This window comes from Rhincodon typus, chromosome 14, assembly GCF_021869965.1.
Source record: "Rhincodon typus isolate 14 chromosome 14, sRhiTyp1.1, whole genome shotgun sequence".
Taxonomy (NCBI): Eukaryota; Metazoa; Chordata; class Chondrichthyes; order Orectolobiformes; family Rhincodontidae; genus Rhincodon; species Rhincodon typus.
In genome coordinates, this window is record NC_063345.1 from 13582301 (window position 1) to 13598965 (window position 16665).

The 16665-nt window shown below is 42.8% G+C and overlaps 1 protein-coding gene and 1 non-coding gene across 3 annotated transcripts; both read left to right on the top strand.

Moving 5' to 3' along the window:
- Nucleotides 1-407: 407 nt before the first annotated feature.
- On the top strand, nucleotides 408-8548 carry zgc:110222 (uncharacterized protein LOC550336 homolog). 2 transcript variants are annotated; one of them, XM_020515803.2, is made up of 3 exons: nucleotides 408-468; nucleotides 3689-4008; nucleotides 8067-8548. In XM_020515803.2, exons 2-3 carry the CDS (start codon nucleotides 3756-3758, stop codon nucleotides 8273-8275), a joined length of 462 nt encoding a protein of 153 aa, XP_020371392.1. In that variant the 5' UTR covers nucleotides 408-468; nucleotides 3689-3755; the 3' UTR covers nucleotides 8276-8548. The 2 variants fall into 2 exon arrangements, with proteins under 2 accessions (XP_020371392.1, XP_048461406.1); XM_048605449.1 differs by having other exon boundaries at nucleotides 444-579.
- On the top strand, nucleotides 4926-4998 carry trnak-uuu. The gene has a single exon. It is a non-coding gene; the product is annotated as a tRNA-Lys (tRNA).
- Nucleotides 8549-16665: the final 8117 nt, after the last annotated feature.

A 16665-nucleotide genomic window follows, 5' to 3' on the forward strand; every position in this document is an offset into this window, starting at 1 on the left:
ATAACAAGTAATAAATTTATAATGTCACCAGCGGCACTCATATTCTAAGAATGAATACATTTTTAAAAACTTGGATATTGCTGTCTCTATTTGTTTTACTCACTGCTAAAGATTCACCAGATCTAAAGAACACATTGTACAGAAGGTTCTGTTCATATTCAACTTGAAATGTTAACTGTTTCCCTCTTCATAGATGCTGCCAGAGGTAGGAGAGTGTTTTCTCGCACTTTCTATTCTTATTTCAGATTTCTAGCATCTGGTGCTGGCTTTTATTGTTGTGTGAAAGGAAATAACCGAGGGCGAAATGGCCTTTTGTCACTCCAAATTTACATGTATTCTTTACACTGACAGTGGCCGATGAGCATTTATGTCATCAATTGCTTAGGCCTGTGAATTGCTGTTAGCATGATGAATTGGTTTGGGCTGGTGCTTCCTGTTCAGGATCCCCGGCTGCAGTGAGTTGTGAAGGTTAGTGTCTCTTTCAATGAAGACATGTTACCCGACCTGTGAATCTTCTCTCTCTCTCCCAATGTGGTCACACAAAGAGGACTGTTCTGCAGCCCCAGTCTTCTAAGAAAGGTCAGCCTGGAATTCACTTCTTCCTTATTAAATACCTCTTGTAGACAACCCCAGGAATACATCTGCTTGTGGCCTGTGCAGAGTAATTTGCACTGACCAGAAATTGCAACCCCCCCCAACCCTCTGTATTATGCAGTTGTTGAGCTGAAATAATGTCTTAACACCATTTCTAATTTAGCATTATACGTGCAGTTGAAGTCAGAGCTTTCTATTTGTGATACAGTATTTAAATTTTATGGAATATAGTAGCTGGTGTTGTTAACTCCAGCTTCGAGTGTTCTAAAGCAGCCATTCTTTCTCAACCGATGTAAACTTGAGCTCAGTTCATCCACAGCTAATCTGCCTGTATTGTCACTCGCACTGACTCCCATTTACCGACCATTTACTACATCAAAGAACACATTTTACAGATAGTTCCATTCATATCTGATTTGAAATGGTTTGTCGATAACAGGGTAAGCACAGTTAGTGGTGACTAGACTGGACAACCACAGAAAGGATGTTCCCCATGACTGGAGAGTCCAGAACCAAGATTCACAGTCTAAGGTTACAGGGTAAGCCACTTAGGGCTGAGATCGGGAGAAATCTCTTCACCCAGAGAGTGGTGGGTCTGTGGAATTCTCGACCACGGAATGTTTTTGAGGCCAAAACATTAAACGTTTTCAGGAAGGTATTAGATATAGTTCTTAGGGCTAAAGGGATCAAAGGGTGTGGGGCTAAAGCAGAAATAGGGAACTGAGTTGGGTTGATCATCATGAGTACATTGAATGGCGAAGCAGATTCAAAGGGCCGAATGGCCCAATCGTGTTCCTATTTTCTACGTTTCTATGTGACATCACTGGATTAGCAACCCATTAGCCCAGATTAATGCTGTAGATCACAGGTTCAAATTCCCCGGCGGCTGGTGGAATTTAAATTGATTGGACTTGTAGTTGTTGGAATATAACAGAATGAGGGGCAACCTTATTGAAACATAGAAGATTCTTCGGGGACTTGAAGGGGTGGATGCGGAGAGGTTCTTTCCCTTTGTGAGAGAGTGTATGACCAGAGGGCATTATCTCAGAATAAGGTGTCACACATTTCAAACACGGATGAGGAGGAATTTCTTCTCTCAGAGGGGACTGAATCTGTAGAATTCTTTACCACAGAGGGCTAATCAGACCAGGTCATTAAGTATAATCAAGGTTGAGCTGGACAGATCTTTAATCAGTAAGGGAATCAAGCATTAAAGTAAAAGGTAGGAAAATGGAGTTGAGGATCACCAGATTAGACAACCTCATTGAAGGACAGAATGGACGCAGTGGGCTGAATGGCCTTCTTCTACTCCTATAACTTATGGTCTCATGGAAATGGTAACTCTGTTTCCTTCTTCACAGATGCTATCAGAAGGAGCAGAGTATTCCCAGTACCTTCTGTTCTTATTTCAGGTTTCAGACCTACATTGGCTTCCAGCCCAGCCATGCTTTAGTTTTAATATTCTCAGACTCTAGAGATGTGGGTTTGAATCCTACTACAGCAGATGGTGAAATTTAAATTGAATTAATAAATCTGGAGTTAAAAGTAATTGTAATGACTGGAAAACTATTGTCATTAAAAAAAAAACCCATTTGGTTCACTAATGTTCCTTTCGATGAAGGAAATCTGTCCTTACCTGCAGAGACCACTCAGCCCCTTGAATCTGTTCAGCCGTTCAATAAAATCTTATTCCATGTTCCCATCTACCCGTGACAGGCCTTGGTTTCCCTGCCTAACAAGAATCTATCCACAACAGAGAGGGAATTTCTGGAGAAACTCTGCGGGTCTGGCAACATCTCTGGAGAGAAAAACAGAGTTAACATTTTGAGTCCAGTATGAGTCTTCCGCAATATCACCTCGGTCTTAAAAATAATCAATGATCCCCGCCTCTATTACTTTTGGAGGCAGAGTTTCAAAGTCGCACAACCAACTGAGAGAAAAAAAATTCTTGGGCAATTTATGAATGGTTGTGAATCCCAGAATGACAAAACCTAGCTGGGAAACCAGTTTTAAAAACCAGTTTTAAGAGTTTGGGGAGGGGGGTGTTAGTCATTGCTGAAATGCAGTATTCTGTTGTGAGTTTGATTCCTCTATTGAGAGTTAGACGGTTTTGTGCTATGTACCTACCCAGTGAATAGTTTTCAATGAGGTAGGGGCAGGGAACACATTGAAAGGATAAATGAATTGGAAAATGTTGAGTAAACAATTGACAAATTATAAATTATAAATTAAAAATTAACTTTAATTTAAAATTTAATAAATGGTGATTATTTTATTCTTCCATGGGATCTGGACTTTGCTGACAACGCCACTATTTGCGGCCCATGTCTAACTGTCCATTTCAGAGGACAGTTGAGAGTCAACCACATTGCTGTGGGTCTGCAGTCACATGTAGGCCAGACCAGGTAAGGGTAGTGGCAGTTTTACTCCCCGAACAAGGTGGGTTTTATGACAATAATTTCATGATACATATTTTCTAATTAAACTGTTCGGAGATGTTATTACACTTCCCCGGAGCAGGTGGGACTTGACCTCAGTCTGCCTGGCTTAGAGGTAAGGACGCCAACATTACCTCTAAAGACACTGGAACTTTAAATCAAGGCTTTAGACCACTACTGCAAACAACAACCTGTAACCTGGGGCTCAAACCCACAACCCTGAGATTAACGGTCTCTCACTTTACTAACTGAGCTAGTTGATACTAACTAGGCCTGAGTCTGCTTACCTTACAAGATCAGACCTACAGAGCCATAGGCAATAGGTAATAGTACTATTACAGAGATTAGGTTTCAATGACAGGTGTTTTTATGACTCAATTCACTGTATTATACCCACTGCTATGGTGGGATTAGGATGGGCCTCTGGTTTATAACCCAGTGACATTACCGCCATGCCACTGATTTTCCTGTTATCTCAGACTCTAGTAGCTGCTATCTAAAGTCCAAAGTAAACGTACACTGTCAATTTGTGAAATAGGCATTCCTATCACAAATCTGAAAATGTAACAAAACAAGACTAAGTTTTCTTAAATTAAAAATTTGAGGTCAACAACATTATGACTGAGGATGATACTTGTTTATCTGTTTTCTTGCAGATCCGGATCTGGAATAGGTTTATTGTAGTTGTCCCTTTATTGTTTTGAAGGGGTTAAGAGGTTGTCAATGAGAGTTGGCTGTCTCTCATTCCGCCAGCCTTATGCTGGCCTGATATTGAACAGTGTGAAGACAGTGGAGACCCGATGGAGACCTCTGCTGGCTGAGCTGCGGGACTGCACCCTGGCCATTCACATAGCTCACAAGGATTGGGAGGATTTGGGATGGAGAGAGATCCTCACTCACTCATTGCAAATGAGCAAGTCCCAAATACAGAGCCTACTGGCTGAAGGGGAGAAGTTTGGCAGAGGAGTAATTGTCGGTAAGACAAGACAATTGTCCCAATTCGGCTTCATCTGAAAAACATGGATCTGTTGTGTAAATCAAGTCCATGGCAGATCCCAAACTCAACATCACCTTCTCATCTCAGAGGTAGCAAGAACTGCAGATGCTGGAGTCAGAGATAACACAGTGTGGAGCTGGAGGAACACAGCAGGCCAGGCAGCATCAGAGGTGCAGGAAAGCTGACGTTTCCATCAGGACCCCCGACCCAAAACTGTGTTCCTCCAGCTTCACATTGCGTTGTTATCACCTTCTCATCTAACACTTTCTTGCCTTCTGGCACTTACAGAATTACAGAACTGTAATCGTGCAGAAGGAGGCCATTCTGCCCAGCGTGCCTCAACTTACTCAATGATCTAGTGCCAACCTGCTGCCTTTTCCCCCTATACCTGCACACAATTACTGTCCAGATAGTCTTCCATAGCCACCTAAATTGAATTTGCCTCCAACACAATTCCAGGCAGTGCATTCCATCTGTAACAGCTCCCTATGTGAAAAAGTTTTTTCTTGTATCACCTTTGCTTTGTTTGCTCATCATTTTAAATCTATTCCCTCTCATTCTTGTTCTTCTTTATGAGCAGGAACAACTTTTCCCAACCTCCTCTTATCCAGCCCGCTCATGATTTTGAAAGTCTCAATCAAATCTCCTGTTAGCCTTCTTCTCTCCTGGGAGAACAGTCCCAACTTATTCAATCTGTCTTCATAGCTAAAGTTTCTCATACCTGGAACCATTCTTGTAAATTGCTCTTGCACCCTCTCCAATACATTCACATTTTTTCTATAATGTAGTGCTCACATGATTGAGGAGGGGCAAGGAGATGAAGAAATGGTAAGAACCAGCCAGCAAATCAGATATTGTACCACACTTTCTTGCACCAAAATTAAGAAATGGTTTTTGCCTGAATAGCTCAGTCGGTAGAGCATCAGACTTTTAATCTGAGGGTCCAGGGTTCAGGTCCCTGTTTGGGTGTGTCCTTTAGGAGCCTGTCTGTGGTGCAATAGGTTAGCACATTCAGCTGTTATCCAGACAGTTGGTGGTTCGAGACCACCCAGAGGTGAAGTGTTCGTTCTCTTTGTAAGGGTGGCACAGTAGCTCAGTGGTTAGCACTGCTGCCCCACAACACCAGGGACCTGGGTTCAATTCCACTCTTGGGTGACTGTCTGTGTAGAGTTTGCACATTCTCCCCGTGTCTGTGTGGGTTTCTTCCCACAGTCCAAAGATGTGTAGGCTAGGTGAATTGGCCATGCTAAATTGCCCATTGTGTTCAAGGATGTGTAGATTAGGTGGGTTTATAGGGGGATGGGTCTGGGTGGGATGCTCTGTGGCTCTTGCTGGGCTGAAGGGCCTGTTTCCACACTGTCAGGATTCTATGTTTCTAGTTTAAATTATCATGCAGCTCATAAATTGAATAGATATAATTTATTTTAATTAATGTCAACTACTTATACATTGCCTACGGGTAGCACGGTGGCACAGTGGTTAGCACTGCTGCCTCACAGTACCAGGGACCCGGATTCAATTCCACCCTCGGGTGACTGTCTGTGTGGAGTTTGCACATTCTCCCTGTGTCTGTGTGGGTTTCCTCTGGGTGCTCCGGTTTCCTCTCACAGTCCAAAGATGTGCAGGTTAGGTGGATTGGCCATGCTAAATTGCCCATAGAGTTCAGGGATGTGTAGATTAGGTGGGTGATAGGTGAATGGGTTTGGGGGGTGCTCTGAGGGTCACTCTGGACTTGTTGGGCCGAACAGCCTGTTTCCACACTGTAGGGATTCTATGGTTCTATTTCAAACACACAATTCCATAATCATACTTGCCTGGATTAGACTCTAGGTTAAGAGAAAAATAAGACTTGCATTTATATGACACTTCCCCAACTCCCTCAGGCTATCCAAAAGCACTTCACAACAAATAAAGTATTTTGACTTGTAGTCACTGTTATAATGTCAGAAACACAGATAATTTGCACATGCCAAAATTCTCAAGATACTATATCATTGGTAATAATAAAGATTTCTCAAGGATGAATAGAATCTGGCTTCATTATTTTCTTCCCATTCTCCTGTCTGTAAGTGAGATGTCAGGCTGCAGCTCTGTTCTGCATTTGCTAGCAGCCTGTATCTCATCAAAGTGACAATTCTTTTGGATCTGGCAGTGCTGAGGCCAGTTGGATCACTCCTATCCCTGTCTCAGCTGAGGTCTTCTGTTATCGTCTAATAGAGTCAGGCAGGAATACCTGAGACCAAATGGATTAGGGGACAGTGGAGGGGGTGCCAACAGTGTGTTGGTATTTAATGATGTCTAAGTTAAAATAAAACTCTGACTAGAAGAGTATAATCCTGGACTCTGTCTAACCAACACCTGTCGTGTCTATCATCTACTACCATACTCGGGATTAAACGTGTGAACTTATCCGTGCGAGTGTCATTTCCACATCCAGTACACTCCTCTTTGACCCCCTATTCTCCAATCTTTGTATACTTCAGCAAACCTCCAGAAGTTCTGCCCTACCCCAGCAGAGGTCCCACACACCTGGTTTGCCTGCACTTTATGCACCAATGGCCTTGAGCCCCGCAAGGCCTCCACTTTAAAATTCCCAATCTCACATTTAAATACCTTTCTTATTTAACCTTGCCCTGTCTCTGTAACTGTTTTCAACCACCCCTGTGCTCTTTTAAATCGCCCTCCTGCTCACTTTGCCACACCATTAATGGCTGTGTTTTCAGATGTCCAGGATCCAAGCATTGGAATGGCCTTCCTAACCTGTTCCGTTTACTCATCTCTGACACTTCAGGTTTTTGTTGCTATTGTCTTCTCCTTTGCCTCTTTGGTCATTATATTTCGCTGAAGCACCTTGGGTCATTTTACTGCATGAGAAGCTCTGTACAATTGCAAGTTGTTGAGAATTTCCTGCACCTTGTGGCTCAGTGCCATTCTTTGACATATTTAACATTATTTAGTACAACTGTAAATCAAGTCATTAGTACAAATCATCAGACTGTTTAAATTGATAATTATCCTAAAAACAAAATGAATTGGATTTGTCTGCTGGTATTATCACTGCTACAGAGCACTTGGCCATTTCAGCATCTTTGTAATGATGTACAGTAGAGAGTGTTCACTCTGATATACCATAGCTCAACATGGCCTTCCTGGACTGTGCATTGTCAGTTTTCACAGTATGGTCAGTGGCATTATTAACAAGAATGGTTCTGGGAATTAGGATCTTCACTTAATAAATTGGAGAAATTAGGAAAGTTTTCCTTGCGTAAGGTTGAGAGCAGGTATGATGGAGGTGGTCAAAATGATGAGGGGTCTGGACAGAGTAGATGGAGAGAAACTGTTCCTATTGGTGTAATTGGGAATAGAAACAATGGAGTGACAAGGAGAACCCTATGGACACAGCGAGTGGTTAGGATCTGGAATGTACTGTCAGAGAACATGATGGAGGCTGCTACAACCAGGCTCTCAAGAGGGAATTGGTGACCTGCAAAAGGCTACATGGGGAAGACAAGAGAATAGCACTTGTGAATCACTCCTTTGGAGAGCCAGCAGGGACATGATGGACCAAATGGTCTCCTGTGCTGTAACATGATTCTGATTTCTGTGAACAGAGAGTGAAGGGGAAGACGGAACGAGTAAGGGGGGAAAGTTTAAGTACACTCTGTGACTATCGATTGTCTTTACTGCAGAGATGTGGTAACCCACCTTAGCCAGGGTTGGGGGGGAGAGGTGGGACAATGTGAATAGAGCAGGTCAAACATAGTCGGAGGGATTGAGGGAGGGAGGAACTTGCAACTGAATCAGATATTGGCACAGTCCCATATTCTTTGAGAATATTCAAGTTCCTTTGTGAAGATTATGTCACAAAAAGCCCTGACAATTAACAACAATAAAAGGACGGTGACATCACTGGAAAACGGGCCTATTGTCATGTGTGATGCCTGCTCCCCAGCAGCCCCTCATTGTGAACAATTACGTTCTGTACAACGTGTCTCCACCATTCTAAAAGCGAAAATCCCTCTGTGTGTGCACCACAGGATTAGTTGATATCGGAGAGACCTGGCAATGTTCGAGTGACATAAGTCCTGAGGAAATGAGGTTGCTGGAGGGACAGGCGGTCCTTCAAGGATTGGAGCACAAATATCTCACCACTTTGTCCAAACCGCGATGGCTGCTTGAGCCAGTCCCAGCCAGAGGGCACAAGGACGTATGGATGGTTGATATTCCTGATGAACTGATTCCATGATGACCACAGACACCAAGATTAAAAATATCTGACAGATATGAAGGAATGAGCAGAACTACTGCAATCTCGAAAACTGGAACAAGTAACTGCTGGCTAACTAAGGGAGCAGGAAGGTATTATTTTTAATTCCCTAGTTTTTGTTATGTTACTATTTGTGTATTGCTACAGTTGGTAACGTGGAAAAAGCATTGTGAAATGCACCGTATTCACCGTCAACAAAAAGAGTGGTATATGTCTATATGTTACAATAAAGATACAGAATTTGAAATATAATATGTTGTATTTTATGTGCAGTTATTTTGTAAAAAAAGCTACTTCTTGTACAAGATAATTGGTCAGTGGCTGAGATATGGCAGATGGTTTTTATTGTGGCTGGGGGCACTCGTATCAGCCATGTTCATATGGGCCGAATGGCCTAATTCTGCTCCTACATCTTATGATCTTATGGTTATATTCATACATGGCTAAGACAGTTATCTCAGCTCCGGGACATATCTGCAAGAGATCCCTACTGGCCCACTGCCTGTAGCTGCTTCATCAATTACCTTCCCTCCATCATAATGTTTCCCTCCATCATAAGGTCAGAAGTGGGGATGTTCGCTGAAGACTGCACAATGTTCAGCACCATTCGTGACACCTCAAACACTGAAGCAGTCCATGTCTAAACGCAGCAAGACCTGGACAATATCCAGGCTTAGGCTGCTGAGTAACAAGTGACGTTCGGGTCACACAAATACCAGGCAATGACTATGTCCAACGAGAGAGAATCTAACCATCACTGCTGTATGTTCAATACCATCACCATCACTGAATCCCCTGCAATCAATATTCTGGGGTTACCATTGTCTAGAAACTGATGTGGATAGTCATATATGTACTGTGGCTACAACCGCAGATCAGAGGCAGGAATCTTGCAGCAAGTAATTCCCCTCCTGTCTCCCCAAAGCCTTGTCCACCATCTGTATGGCACAAGTCAGGAGTGTGAGTGAATACTCTCCACTTGCCTGGATGGCTGCAGCTCCAGCAACACTCAAGAAGCTTGACACCATCCAGAACAAAGCAGCCCGCTTGATTGGCACCATAACCACAAACATCTACTCCCCCCACAACCAATCCTCATTAGCAGCAGTGTGTGCTATCTACAAGATGTGCTGCATAAATTCACCAAAGATCCTCAAACAGCACTTTCCAAACCCACAAACACTTCCATCTAGAAGCACAAGACCAGCAGATACGTGGGAACTCCACCACCACCAGCAAGTTCTCCTCCAAGTCTCTTACCATCCTGACTTGGAAATGTATCATCATTCACTCAATGTTAATTGGTCAAAATTGTGTAAATTTCCCCTTCGCACTGTAGCCAGTTTACCTGTAGCAAATGGATTGCGGCAGGTCAAGAAGGGAGCTCACCAACAACTAAGGATGGGCAACACATGTTGGCCCAGCCAGCTACACCACCATCCAGTGAAAGAATTTTTTAAAAAAACTAGAAAAAAACCAAATTCACTTTAGGAGGAGTCAGAAGTGGCATTTTTCTATACAGATAAATGTTCTAAATAATCTGATGTAGGCCTGTCTCCATAAAATGGGGTGAATCACAATCTGAGTTAAATTTCTCCCTCAACCTCCAGTTCCTTAATGGCAGGATACTAGAGGGAGGGATGGTCTTCCAGATTTATTTGAAAGACAACCTCAGTGACCTAACTAGTCAGATTAGATTAGATTTTATTGTCACATGTACTCGAGTACAGGAGTACAGTGAAAAGTGTACAAAGTCGCCATTCCTGACACCATCTTAGATACAAAATACCTTGGTGCAAGGTAGAAAAATTTTAAAAAGTTAAACGTTACAGTCCTTCTTAGAATAAAGTAATAAAATAATGAAATAAATTTAAAGATTAAACATTACATTACTTCTTAAGTTAAATGGTGCCCAATTGTTGTGAAAAACAGTGTGCTAATGGAGACTAATGTGTGTATGGTCAAGGCTCATCCAAACATGAACAACAGTAAGAAACGGTCAGATTACACTGGAATCTTTCTATGATGGTTTTTGTGAATATGCAGTATTATATACTATATTATCATAGCCTTCAAAGGGGACACAACATTAAAGGGAGAGAGGAAGAGAAATTCAGAGGAGGGAGACACAGTCCACCCAAAAATATTTTCTCTCCCAAAAATAACAAATTATAAACAGTAAAATTAGGGGCAATAAGGACAGAGGTTTCTCATGGACCCACTTGGTCATCTAGGAATTATTATGGTAAAAAGTGCATCTTGGCTGTCAACAGGGGCACCTGCTAAGTGTAGTTTACTTAAAGGCCAGCACTTGAAGTCCATTAATCTGGAATTCCATTCATAGGATTGGAGGCAATCCACCCAAAAAACTATACTAAGTGCCACAGTCTGAGACTGAAAAGTATTAGAAGTAATCAGCTGGAAATATCCCATGGTTGTACAGTAATTAACAATAATCAATGACATTGTGTTTATTACTCATCTGGAAAATGCAGCATTATGATATATTAACAGTTGTATTGGCATCATATATATCAATGAGATGAGAACCCAGTCTAGATTATATCATTCAGTTTTGTCACCCTACCTTAAAGAAGATGATAGATGCGTCCGGATCGGGAATATTGAGCAGGAAGACTTCAGATTTGCAGGAATAAGTCTGTAGGTAGTCTCAAACAAATCAATGTTCTGTCTCTGGAAAGTAAGATAAAGGAATACATGATAATTACCTTTCAACATAATCAAAGCTTTGATTGTGAGGCATGTAGGATATATTCCACACAGAGAACTAATTTATCCCAATCATAGAACAGGAGTACAGGAAAAAGTGGCCAATCATCCCATCATGCTTCTGCTGGCTCTTTGAAAAAGTTTTCCTTTTAGTCCTGCTCCCCTCCTCTTTGTTCACAATCCTGTGCATTTTTCCAGTTCCTGCAGATTTCCAGTTCACTTTTCAAAGATACAACTGAATTTGCTTCCACCATCATTTCAGATCATCATCTAAACTCCTGGTGAAAACAATGGTTTCTTCATTTCATCTCATCTTCTCTCAATTAAACCAAGTTTCCCACACCCGTCACTGGAAACAGTTTCTCCTCATTTACCCCTTTCAGCTCTCTTCATAACTCTGAACATCTCTATTATATTACATCAACCTCCCAGCTCTAAGGGAAACCAATGCAATTTCTCCAGTCTCCTCACATTACCAATATCACACACCCTGGTCCAATGTCAGAAATTGGCTCTGTGCTCCGTCTAAGGCCTTCTTCCAAAATTATACCCAGAACTGACGAAATAAAGATGCAGCCATGTGTTTTATGAAGACTGAGCACACCTTCCTGATTTTTCTACTCACAGGGACAGTACAGTGGTTAGCACTGCTGCCTCACAGCACCAGGGACCCAGGTTCAATCCCACCCTCAGGCGCCTGTCTGTGTGAAGTTTGCACATTCTCCCTGTGTCTGCATGGGTTTCTTCTGGGTGCTCTGGTTTCCTCCCACAGTCCAAAGATGTGTAGGCTAGGTGGATTGGCCATGCTAAATTGCCCATAGTGTTCAGGGATGTGTAGATTAGGTTGGTTATAGGGGGATGGGTCTGGGTGGGAGGCTCTGAGGGTCAGTGTGGACCTGTTGGATTGAAGGGCTGTTTCCACATTCTAGGGATTCTATGATGATGAGCTTTTACTTTTCAAGCCAAAAATCCTTTACCTTTTAGACTTGTGCTGCCACCTACAAAGATTTATGAACAACCACTTCCAGGTCTCTCTTTTCCTGCACCCCCTTCAAAATTGCGTTGTTTTGTTCATATTGCATCCAGTCATCTCTCCAAACAAAATGTATCACTAGACACTTCTCTGTATTAAATGTCATCTACCATTTTGCCAGTCGGTCTACGTCCTCCTAACATCTGCTGAAGTCATCACTACTTATAACATTTCCCAGCTTCGTCAGCAAATGTTTAAATTATGTCCCATTTGCATATCATTAATATAAATCAAACAGCAGTGGTTCCAACATTATCATAATAATATCTATTGTATCAGTGTAACTTGTACAAAGGTGCCTATATGTAATAAACATCACCTTTAAGATAACAGCCTCTTCCCTTTGGACACAGCATGTAGTTTTCCTCTATCACACCAGAGCAAATGAGCCCTATACACCTCACCCTGAAAGAGAAAGGTGGCAACAAACCTATCCTACAGTGAACAACTGTACAGACAACCTCGTACAACATGGTGAGCAGTGGTGAGGATTTCTCATACAATATGGTGAGTAGTGGTGAGGATTTCTCATACAATATGGTGAGCAGTGGTGAGGATTTCTCATACAATATGGTGAGCAGTGGTGCGGATTTCTCATACAACATGGTGAGCAGTGGTGAGGATTTCTCATATAATATGGTGAGCGTGGTGAGGATTTCTCATACAATATGGTGAGCAGTGGTGAGGATTTCTCACACAACGTGGTGAGCAGTGGTGATAATTTCTCATATAACATGGTGAGCAGTGGTAAGGATTTCTCATACAACATGGTGAGCAGTGTTTAATAGCATAAAAGTTAATAGCATCTATTTCCTATTATTCTTACTCTGTGGCACTGACTCACTAACCCACACAGATTCCAACACCACATAGTTACCAGCCACAAACTCCATTTGATGGACATGCCACTCTCATGCATTTCGATGCCTTATTTTGGCATTTCTTGAAAGGAGGAAATACTCTCCCTAAGCTAACCTGCTGCTTTTGGAAATAAATATTCACAGTTTATAGATGTCTCCTGGCACCTCAAGGTAAAACTGGAAGCAGTTTCCCATTCCATTTTCTAAGCTGCAATTAGTACATAAGTCAACGAAAAATAATGAGGAACTCTTACTTGCCAAAATGACGGATTTAAAGTTTCAAATCTATTTTTGATTATTCCCATATCTCTTACTTGACACTAGCTTTTTCTTTTATTTTACAGCTTATTCAATCAACCTGAAATACTATTACCTGTTTGTGGTTTTAATTGGAGTAAATGAGAAGAAAATGTTCTCATTACCAGATGGACTGGTAACCAGAGGACACATACTTAAAATCACTAGCAAAAGAAGCAGGAAGAAGATGAGAAGCTTTTTGACAAAGTTACGATCAAGAATGCGCTGCCTGAAAGAGGGCTGGCACATGGACAAGATGAGCCAAAGGGCCTGTTTCCATGCTGTAAACCTCTATTACTCTATGACAAACTTGAAAGTCGAGAGGAAACAGGAAAGGGGTGCGACTAGCTGCATCTCAGGCCTGCTATCTTGGTCTCCTAATGCTCGCTCACTTAATGCTTACCTCAGGTCTTCTTCCTTGAGACCTCGTCAGCTTGACATGGACCACTCAGGCACCTCGACAATGTTCTGAGTGGAAACTGCAGATGGGCCTGTGTGTGTTAGTCTCTCTGACTGGGTGCCCCCTGGCACAGCCCTGTTTCCGTGGGAGCAGCAGGCATCTGGAGTGCTTGCCAGGTAACCAGTCTCCCGACACATGCCTCCGGTCCTGAGGACCAATGGCCAGGGAGATGGAGTGCAGGTTTGAGCACGTCTCCAGCAGACCCTGAGGCTGCTGGGCCTGGATCTCTATGACAACCACCAACGTGCCCATTGAGGCAGCCAGACAGTCACATGACTCACTGCATTGCTGCAGCTTCTGTGCAATGAGGGGTATTGTGTCCCATATCTGCTCTGTCCTGTGCATGTGGATGAAGCCTATTTTCCCTGAAACTATTGAATCATTTCCTGCCTGGGACTGAGTAGGTGCCTGGTCTCCGTCAGTCACCTGAGTGCCAGCTACAGAGCTGTCGCATTGAGTTGCTCGCCAGATCATGTACTTTACTCTTTACGCCTTTGGTACATTCCCTACCCTTCAAAGAATGTCAGGACACGGCCTTATCTAGGGGAGTGGGACATTTCGCCACAGACTGGGGAGGTTTGAGGAACCTGCAAGAAAAGAGAGGAGGCATCGCAGTCAGTGGATCAACATGGTGTTTTATTTTTATTCATTCAGGGGATGAGGGTGTCGCTGACTAGGCCAGCATATATTGCCCATCCCTAATTGCCCAGAGGGCAGTTAAGAGTCAACCACATTGCTGTGGGTTTGGAGTCACATGTAGGCCAGGCCAGGTAAGGATGGCACCGAAAGAACTGCGGATGCTGTAAAGCAGGAACAAAAACATAGTTGCTGGAAAAGCTCAGCAGGTCTGGCAGAACTGTTCTGAGGAAGGGTCACTGGACCTGAAACATTAACTCTGTTTTTTACTTCACAGATGCTGACAGACCTGCTGAGCTTTTCTAGCAACTTTGTTTTTGTTCCAGGTAAGGATGGCAGTTTCCTTCTCCAAAGGACATTAGTGAGCCAGATGGGTTTTTCCTGACAATGAACAATGGATTGACAGTCATTATTAGACTCATATTTCCAGATTGTGTGTAACTTGATGGAAGGCTTAATAGGTGAGTGGCAGTGACATGCAGAGTGGTCCTTACCCATTTGGCAGGCAGTGATGACTTGGCAACCCCACAGGAGTTCTCCTGGCCTTGCCCTGTGAGGGCCAGGATTCTCTGCTCATCGGGATGACTATGGATATAGGGACACCCTTCCCCCTCCCCACTATCCCAAGTCTTTGGGCTCTCTCTGCCCTGTTAAACAACAGAAAGGTGGGGTATGAGGGTCGCACAGCTCTTAGTGCTGGTGCATGCGGACAAAGGTGGTGAGGTGCCCCAAGGAACTGAAGAGGTAGCACAGACAGCACACAAGATTAGTGGCGTGGGAGGCTGAGCAGAGAATGCAGGTGAGGGAATATGTTACAAGCAATAGTGAGAGTGACGGGGCATAATCTTTGGTACAAGATGGGTGCAGTAGCTGAGATAGACTGAGTGGAGCAGAGAAGGTTACTGATCTTTCTGTAGCATGGCTAGCTATTCCTCTGCACCCTGGAAATGGCACTGATCCAGGTGGTGACCACGAACCAGCTGGCAGGGTTTCACAGCACAGCATCCTCTGATGGTCCTCTGGGAACAGGACTCCTTTCCACCAAGCTATTGACTGGCACCTCCAGATCCCTGTCGGACAATTGTGGTGCCAGCTTCCCTTCTCTGACATATTCGAACTCTGCCTGTGACTGAATAGGGCAGCTTCAGAATGCCAATGTGCGTTTGGATACACTGTGGTGTTTTAAAGATGTGCGAGCACAAGGGATGCCAGTGATTCTGCAGCTATCTGCTGAGTGGTGAGTTGTTCTGGGAAGGGTATGTGGTAAGATGGAGAAGAAATTAGACATGAGAGATGCCACAGGGGCGGGTAGATAATTAATGAGACTAGTTTGGTAAGATACAGTGAGAGAACACGCTAGGCTTTGTAGTGGAAACCCTCCAGAAAACAACATGGTCTGCACTTTGCCAAGAAAAGTACGATCCAGCCCTACGTTTTAGTATATCCTTTAATATCTATTTGATTGAGTGATTACCTCATGTTTTCTTAGCTTCAGTGACTATGTGTGATAATACACTGAATTTTCTAATGAACCTAGTCATGAAAAAAATTCTGAATTCTTCTATGTTTACATGGAGTTTTAGTTTATAAGTAACATTTATGGACTAAAGGTCACTTTTGCTAATATCCTTTATGATGATAGGTATCTGAGTTATATACAGATATACATAAATATCATTTTTAGAGGTTAGATTTCAAAATAGAGGCATATGAGGTTGGTTACTTCTCAGAAGGATTTTAACAATCACTAGGTCAGATAGTCTTTCCTAAGCAGCGACCTATGTATCGAACAGCAGGGACCAGCTGGAGTGTTAACAGAAAATTATTCTTACAATTGTAGTTTAGGACAGGTGGGGTAAACATTGAAAGCCATTAGCTTGTCTTTGCTTCAGGATAATCAAGGATTAATTTTAGATTAGCAAACTCAGAGACTAAAGGGCAATTCAAAGAAGACATGACAATGGTTAGAAGCAAGTAAAGTATCTCCTAGAAAGGAGTATAGAATGGTTCAGGGAAAACAAAGTCACCTCAATAGGAAAGTTTTGTTTACGCAACTTCCAGGCCAGGAGTGTTTAGCTAGAAATTTGTAAGCTTTGTAGAAGCTGACCAAGTCTAAGCTCTCAATTTTATGAGTATTCATATAAGAAGACTTCACAGTTCACAGCAAAGAATTGGGAAGAATCAATTATGTCAAACTCAAAGATTTGATATGGAGGGGTAATTTCTCTGGATTTGAGACTCTGTATCAGATGGTGTCAGGAAACAGGATGAGACTTTGTTTTAGAGATAGGAACTGCAGATGCTGGAAAATCTGAGATAACAAGGTGTAGAGCTGGATGAACACAGCAGGCCA

Excerpts from the sequence above, each read along its gene's own strand:
- zgc:110222 (XM_020515803.2), top strand. The coding sequence starts at position 3,756 with ATGAGAGTTGGCTGTCTCTCATTCCGCCAGCCTTATGCTGGCCTGATA. Across the intron at positions 4,009-8,066 it reads TGGCAGAGGAGTAATTGTCG|GATTAGTTGATATCGGAGAG; the intron begins GTAAGACAAGAC and ends TGTGCACCACAG.